This window comes from Eschrichtius robustus, chromosome 20, assembly GCF_028021215.1.
Source record: "Eschrichtius robustus isolate mEscRob2 chromosome 20, mEscRob2.pri, whole genome shotgun sequence".
In the NCBI taxonomy this organism is placed as follows: domain Eukaryota; kingdom Metazoa; phylum Chordata; class Mammalia; order Artiodactyla; family Eschrichtiidae; genus Eschrichtius; species Eschrichtius robustus.
In genome coordinates this window covers 54684290-54692195 of record NC_090843.1, presented here as the reverse complement: position 1 = coordinate 54692195, position 7906 = coordinate 54684290, and the positions used below count along the sequence as shown (strand labels likewise).

Here is a 7906-nt window from a genome sequence, read left to right as displayed (position 1 = left end):
CGGCAGAACCGACTTCTATCAGGACACCTTCGAGGATGGCTACAAATCTGGGTTCCTGGAAAAATGGTCCCTCCACCACCACTAAATGCATTTGCTGTGGCTACAGCCTCCTTCCTGCCGTGTCCAGGACACGGCGCTGCCCCTGCCTGGGTGCAGCATCCTGCTGTCAGTCTCTGCTGCCCACCTCACCACTCTCTCTACTTCTCTGGACTCTGACCGGTACCCAGATCCCCCCTTGCCCAACTCGCTCCCCTGCAGACAGAACAAGATGACAAATGACCCAGACACACATCACATCAGGCGGTCAGGAGCAGGGGGAGCCTGGAGGAATGAGGCCTTGTCCAGAGAGGGGGAGGTGCTGGCAGGGATGGGCAAGGCTGTGGCCAGGTCAGGACACTGGGACAGACAGCTGGTCTGGTGGGCAGGTGACCAGTGGAAAAGCAGGCCTGTGACAGTCAGAGTAGTGGACGGCACCCCCAAACTGCTGGAATAGGAGCCTTCTCCAAGACAGAATTGGGCTTCCCTGGAAGAAACAAGGAGAAGGGAGATGATGACCAAATAGTAGGTAAAGGAAGAGAAGGAGACATATGTGCCCATGGCTACACATGCTTAGGACGAGAGGCTGCCAAATACAAGGGTGCAGACTTTCTACAGCCCGAGAAGTTGGGCATAAACATTACTTTGGTGAACCAGACATCTGAAGTACATGATGGGAGTTGGAGTGAGTGTCAACATTCCCATTTACATAGATCAGGGTTACATAACGTGGGCTCAGCTGTGCCCCTCCCCTTGGTTCCAAATGTGACTCACACCCCTGGGAGCCCCATGGCAGGGAGAGGGCTGGGAAGTCAGAAAGGTCTCTAGTGACTGCCGTAGCAGGAGGCCAGGCCTTGGTGGTGGAGTGCTGGACCCATGCCCTGCTCTGCTGTAAACCTCATGCACCCCTGGCTGGGGGCTGGGAGCAGGGTCCTCCCTGGGCTCATCCCGAACAATGTTTAGGGGACCAGAGCATCTCTGGACGCACAAGGAGGACACATCTCAGCCCAGAGCCCTGGCCAAAGACACAAGGAGGGAAAGGCTGCCAAAACAGGGAGGCAAGGGGGCCAAGTGAGGAAGGAGGGCTCTGGGCTACTGCCCTCTGCCTGCTGCAACAAGCTCCTGTGGGGAAGGGAGACCCACTCAGCGAGTCTGGCCCAATCCTATCAGGCAAACCTTCCCATCGGCACCCGAGACCATCTGCCCTCTTCCCCATCTAGAGCTGGGCCCCATCACAGAGGCTCCAGGGAAGAGGTGACTAGCCCACCCGCTGGTCAGGATCTCTCTGGCCATTCTCACACTATCAGGCCACAAGTGCCCCAATCTTAGTAACACACCCTCCCTTGTGGCCACAGCAGGACTAACACCTGACCCACCTTTGACAAGCGAAGGACTCCTCTTTCACATTAGTGACCCTGTTTCAAGAAAAATCCATATGAGAGTTTTAAATAACTAGACAACATAATCCCCACCAACTACAGCTTCTGTATATTCAGTGCTCAGCTCTCTGGAGAGCCCGGGAAGGGACATGAGACCCCAGGAGCAACAGTTCCCAACTGGAACCTGCCTGTGTCCAAGGGTGTGGCTCTAACACAGGAAGCGTGGCCACGGTGGCTGGCGAGCCCCAGGCTGGTGCCTGCACCGTGCGGAAACCAACGGCACCCCCAGATCTGACCAGGGCTTCTCCCCCCCTCCCCCCATGTGAGGTGTGAGGCGCCCTCTTCCTCCACCCCCAGGAAGGATGGCCGAGGCTGGAGCATGGGAGGTGGGAAGCTCCCCCAGCTACCCTCACACCCCTAGATCCTCACCGCACTGGAGCTGGCATGGCTGAGCTTATCAAAGCGGAATTTCAGGTTTGACCTCGGGGAGTTTCTGCTTTTGACGTCTAGGAAAAAGAAGGAAGCCCTTGAGAGGAGGTGGGGCTGCAGAGGTCACTGGGGCTTCAGGGTGGGGGCTGGATACGGAGGCCAGGAGAAGGGGGGCCTCCTCTCCACTAGGCACTTTAGCTGACCTGCACCGATTCACGAGAGCCAACTCTCAAATTTTCAGAAATGTGAGCTGGTTGTTACACATAGTTATTTTTTTTTAATTATATAAGCTTACAATTAAACAAATTATATTCCCCAAAGGTAATAAATACTCAGAAGTTATCATTTCCTAGTTATTTCACTACATTTTACTATTATTTATTCTCCTAAGGTTATTTACGTCTATTATATCTGTCCGGTAGTTCTTCCCAACTCCATGTCACAATGGGCGCTTGAGGTCAGCCAGGAGTATTCGCACCAGAGAAATCAGCAAACTATAAATCAGAGCTTGAATAATTGTTTTCTTGTCTAGACTTAAGAAACTCATGGAGAAAACGTTAATAATATAGATTAGACTTGAAAATGTGTTTGTCTATAGCCATTACATTGTGAATGGCACAAAAAACTGAGAAAATACTCTTCCAGTATTTGAAAACTATTATCTGATTCAGCAAAGAAGTTGCTCACATCACTGAAAAAATAATATCAGTCATCATTCATGTCGGAACTATACTTGTCCGTCATTTGGAACCTTACGGTGTCTACGGATACAAAGGTTGGGCAAATATCAGTAAAGGTGCTTTGTGAGAATCAGTTGGCTCTGTCGATTTATAGTAAAGAATATTGTATATTTCGTCCCAGCTTACCCTTCCCCCTCCCTGTGTCCTCAAGTCCATTCTCTACATCTGCGTCATTATTCCTGTCCTGCCCCTAGGTTCTTCATAACCATTTTTTTTTTTTTTTAAGATTCCATATATACGTGTTAGCATACGGTATTTGTTTTTCTCTTTCTGACTTACTTCACTCTGTATGACAGACTCTAGGTCCATCCACCTCACTACAAATAACTCAATTTTGTTTCTTTTTATGGCTGAGTAATATTCCATTGTATATATGTGCCACATCTTCTTTATCCATTCATCTGTCAATGGACATTTGTTATAAAGCAGAAACTAACACACCATTGTAAAGCAATTATACTCCAATAAAGATGTTAAAAAAAAAGAATATTGTATATTTTATCATTATTTATAAATTGTGTGCTTCAGATCCTTTATATCAGTAAAATTTACAGTAAACACATAACATGTGTGCGTGCGTGCGTGTGTGTGTGTGTGTGTATGTGTATGGTGGGAGAGCCAGTTGTCAAACATTTTTACCAGCACACCACTGGCCGGGGGGGCCACTTGGCTTTCTGATTTTCCTCTGGCTGAGAGAATCTACAGCTCAGTACACTCCACCTGGAGGCTGCTGACTTAGTCCTGATGCTTCATATTCAAGGGTTCCACTCAGCACTATGATCACCTCTCGGTGTGACCCACCAGCCCCCCTCAGGGCCCCAGGGAGCCCAGGTGTGAAATGACCAACAACCAGGGCATCAGAGATTATGGAGGATCAGATGTCAGGCCCTCCCAGCCATCTCCCTCTCCTCGGCCCTGTCTCTCCCCCTAAAACAGGTTTCCAGATCTCCGCAAACCCACCGTGGTCCTGCGGGTACAAAGCATAACTCCTGTGGGGCTGTGGGTAAGAGGCAGCTCCTCAGGGTTAAATACTCCATAGGCAGTGGGGTCGCAATAAGCACTGGGCAGGTGTTACAGACCCGTTGTAGGTCCCCTTCTGCCCTGGGTGATCTTCAGCAAGTCATACTCTAAACCTCCTTTTACTTGAAACCTTATTTATTTTGATATTTATTTAATACCAAGTCAGATCCAGTCTTGATTATAGATTCATTCATTCCTTCAGTATTTAATTAAGCCTTGTTAAAAAAAAAACAACCAGGGAATTTGTATTACTACCCCACTTTACAGATGAGGAAACTGAGGTTCAGAGAGGTGGGGCTGCCAATGGTGCACCAGGATTAGAACCCAGCTCCACAGCTGCCCAGGCACGGCAGGGGGTGGGGGGTTGCCGCACTACACAAGCGATTGTTTGCTTGTGAACCAGGCCTTCCCCTTATCCCCAACATCACATGTCGCCTTTTGCCAACATTCCTTCACCATGAGAACCCCAGAAGCACTGTGGCTTAAACCACCCTGTGGGCCCACTGGCCCTGTGTTTCTATCATTTCGATTAGAGCTCCTCAACCTCAGCCTGACATTTTGGGCCAGGTAATCCTTTGTCGTGGGGACTGCCCTGTACACCGTAGGATGCTTAGCAGTATCCCTGACCTCTGCCCACTAGATGCCAGCAGCACCCTCCCGTCCCACAATCATGCAAATCAAAAATCCTCCAGACACTGCCAAACGTGCCCTGGGGGGCAACGTCGCCCCAGTTGAGAACCACTGATTACACTACTGTTTTATTCTCGTTGTTTAACAAATACTTAGGTTAACAGTTCTAAGTCTCTTATAAGTCTCTCTTTTACTCTTCACACAACCAACCATACGAGGTAGAAACTAGTCCCCTCTCTCCATTTTTCACTTGGGGAAACTGAGGCACTGAAAGACTCAGTAACCTGCCCATTGGCACATCACTAGTAAGTGGAAGATCCAGGATTTGGACCCAGGCTCCAGAGTCCTGCCCCACACTATGCTGCCCTCCTCGAGGGAAGGACCAAGGCTCTGATTTACAGGCACCCCCAACACCCAGTGGTGCCTACAGCACATGTCCGCTTGGACGCCCCTTGGGCTCCAACCCCTCGCCCTCTCCCCAGAGCTGGCTCCTCCTTCTCTGCCCGACTGCAGGGATCACAGAACCCTGAAAGGCCCGGACTCCTTGCCTTCCTTGAACCCCCACTAGTGAGCCTGTACATCCCTTGAATCCGCATCCTTCTCCCACTGCCCCAGATAGCCCCCCAGATCCATGGCCCTGTCACCCCTCACCAGCCACTGTGACCCCTCACTGCTCTCCCTCCCTGTGCCCACTCCCCACCAATCCTTTCTGCTCAGCCAGCTGCAGCCGCCAAAACGGTCTCTCTCCTTCGGATGGCGCTTCTATACTTAAAGGACCTTCAAAGACTGAAGGCCCTCCAACGGCTTCCACTGCTGGCAGGATAATGCAAAATCCTCACCAGGGTCCCCGTGGCAGCCCCAGCCTGTTGTCCTAACCACTGTCTCCTCTCTCACTTGTCCCCTCCGTGCACTCCAGCCGCACTGAACCACGTGCGGGTCCGGAACACAGTCTCTGGATTCCCCCCAGGCCTTTCTAGTGCTGTTCTGTCCGCCTGCAACACTCCTCCCACCCCTTATCTCCGTATTATCAGGATGGTCGCTGGGACAGAGGGGCCCTGGGTCGGTGATGGGGTGAGGCGAGAGGTCAGGCAAAGAGCCTCAGCTTTCCAATCACACAAGCCCAGCTCCCCTGGCAAATCACTGAACTCTCTGAGCCTCAGTTTCCCCACGAGTAAGGAGGGGATGAGAACACAGGCCTCTGAAGGGTGATGAACCGATGCGGTGAGCTGGCAGCGCCGGAGGCCCTAATACTTTGGGGCCGAAATAGAAACGGGCCAGTTCCGTGTGCCTGGGGCACGTGCCCCACCAACAACGGTCAGGCCACAGCCCCGCCTCCGCTGGCCACACGGCACACACCGCCCACGAGATGCCACTGACCTGTCGGACTCCGGCTCATGATGATGGGGGTGGCGGCTGCCGCCAGGCTGGGGCTCTCGCTGCTTGGGGACGGGCTGTAGACAAACACCTCCTGCTTGAAGGGAGAGGTTGTGGACGGCTGGCTGCTCTGGGGAGAGAGGCTGGGCGAGTGACGCAGCTCCACCCCCGCAGCCTGAGACAGGCAGCCGTCCGCTCCCCCCGGTCCCACCCCGGGCAGCCACTGCCTCTCACTCCCCACTTGGACCTGCTCTTTCCTTCTGCTGCCTTCACCCCCGATTCCAACCTCTCCCCCCGTCCCCCAGGAGGTAGCCCTGACCCAGCCCCACAGAGAGGGCTGAGCCTTCCCCCCTCCAGCTGGAAACCCCACGGCAGGGGCACCGTTCGGTCTGGCCTCTGACCCCTGCTGCTGCTCGTCTGTCACTCTGAGGGAGGACCCTGCGCCCCTCCACTGAACCACTGCTCCCAGAGGGTGGCGATGGCCGACTGGGCCCTCTCCTGTTTCCACGCGTCTCCTTTTGCCTGCAGAGCCTGCACGGGGCTCTGCCCACAGTAGCTATGTTGATGCACAGAGCGGTGTCTGGCTGGGCCCAGGGTGCCCCCCCTGCTCCCCAGGGTTGGACGGGGCCACACCTACCCCACTGTCACACTCCTCCATGACCTCGCCCTCCCCTGCCGTGCTGCTGAAGCTGCTTGTGCTGGAGGAGGAGCGGGAGATGTTGGCTCGGCCATTCTCCTTCAGCTTTATGAAGGGCCTGCGGGCAACAGGAAGGCAGGCCCTGGTCACACACCGAGACCCCCGCCACGGCCCTCCCGGGACTGAGGACGAGGCAGGCCCAGCAGGCCTGAGCTCGCCCACCAGCAGCCCCCCGCGTGCACCTGCCGGTGGACTTTTGTGTTCCGGAGGGTTCCCAAGGCAAGAGACGCCGACTCTCAGCTTGCCTGGAGCAAAGCACATATTCCCGGGCCCCAGGTGGCTAAAGCCAGCCCCCGCAACGACCAACACTCTCTTACTTCTCCTTGCTGGGGCAGATTTCCGGAGAGCTGGGATTGGATGAGGTCTCGGACTTTATCTCCTGAGAAGAGTGTCCGCCCTCTGGGGTCTTCGGGTTGCTGGATGCACTGTCGCTGAGGAAGTGAGGATGAAGAGGAGTGAGGCCGTGGGCCCAGGCCCCAACCCACCACCAGCACTCAGCACCATGGGGACCTGTGGGGCATAGTGCCCCTGCCAGAGCACGGCCACCGGACCTCCATTCCCACCCGAGCCCCCCTCAGACACTGCAACAGACAACAGAATTCTCTGCTCCATCAGGGGCTACTCCAGGCTCCTGAGTGAGAGTCAAGACCTATCAAGCAAGAGTCCTGGCTTGATGTCCCTGAGCCCAAGTCCACCCCCCACCCAAGCTGGCCATCCCTCCCAGCAGAGCTCCAGGTCAAGGGCAGGCCACAGAGGGAATGGAAGGGGTCTGGGACATCCACCCAACAGGGAAAAAACCCAGTACACATGGGTTCCTCAGGGTGCTGGCCGGGCCACCCGCTGCTTAACTCCAGGGGACACACTTCACACAGACTGTAAAATGAACGCTCTGGATCCGGGTGATGAGGTGGCCCTTGTGCTGGGACGTGGGCCACTCTCGGCCCGGGGCTCCGGGGTTCCCTCCTCCTCTAATTTACCAAAGACCATGCACAGACACACACTGTTTAGCCGGTGCCCGCTGCTGGAGACATGATGGGCCTGTCCTCAATGCACTTCTATTTTTATAACAGCTTTACTGAGATATAATCCACATACAATTTACCCATTTAAAGTGTGCAATTCGATGGTTTTTAGTATATCCACAGAGTTGTACAACCATCACCATGATCTAATTTTAGAACATTTTAGTCCCCCCTAAAAGAAACTCTGGACCCACTCACAATCACTGCCCATTCTCCCCTCCCCCTGGCCCCTGGCAACCACTTGTCTACTTTCTGTCTCTATGGATTTTCCTATTTGGGACATTCCATATAAACGGAATCATACAATATGGTGTGGTCTTTTTGTGACTGACTTCTTTCACTTAGCATAGTGTTTTCGAGGTTCATCTGTGTTGTAGCAGGTATCAGTGCTTCACTCCTTTTTGTTGCAAAATAATATTTCATTCTATGGATATACCACATTTTATTTACCCATTCAATGAGTGATGAACATTTGGACTGTTTCCACTTTTGGCTATTATGAATAATGCTGCTATGAACATCTGTGTGCTAGTTTTTATGTAGACACGTGTATTCTTTCTCTTGGGTACATACCTAGGA

General features: G+C 53.3%; 1 protein-coding gene across 1 annotated transcript in view; it reads right to left on the bottom strand.

Annotated features, from left to right (window-relative positions):
* Nucleotides 1-355: 355 nt before the first annotated feature.
* Nucleotides 356-7906, bottom strand: part of RAP1GAP2 (RAP1 GTPase activating protein 2) — a 212587-nt gene continuing 205036 nt past the window's right edge. Inside the window, exons 21-26 of the mRNA XM_068529854.1 lie at nt 6623-6736; nt 6246-6363; nt 5612-5738; nt 1845-1921; nt 1413-1451; nt 356-523 (exon numbers count right to left, since the gene is read on the bottom strand). Coding sequence (XP_068385955.1) covers nt 1443-1451; nt 1845-1921; nt 5612-5738; nt 6246-6363; nt 6623-6736 — 445 coding nt within the window. The 3' untranslated portion in view covers nt 356-523; nt 1413-1442. The remainder of the gene's footprint in view (nt 524-1412; nt 1452-1844; nt 1922-5611; nt 5739-6245; nt 6364-6622; nt 6737-7906) is intronic.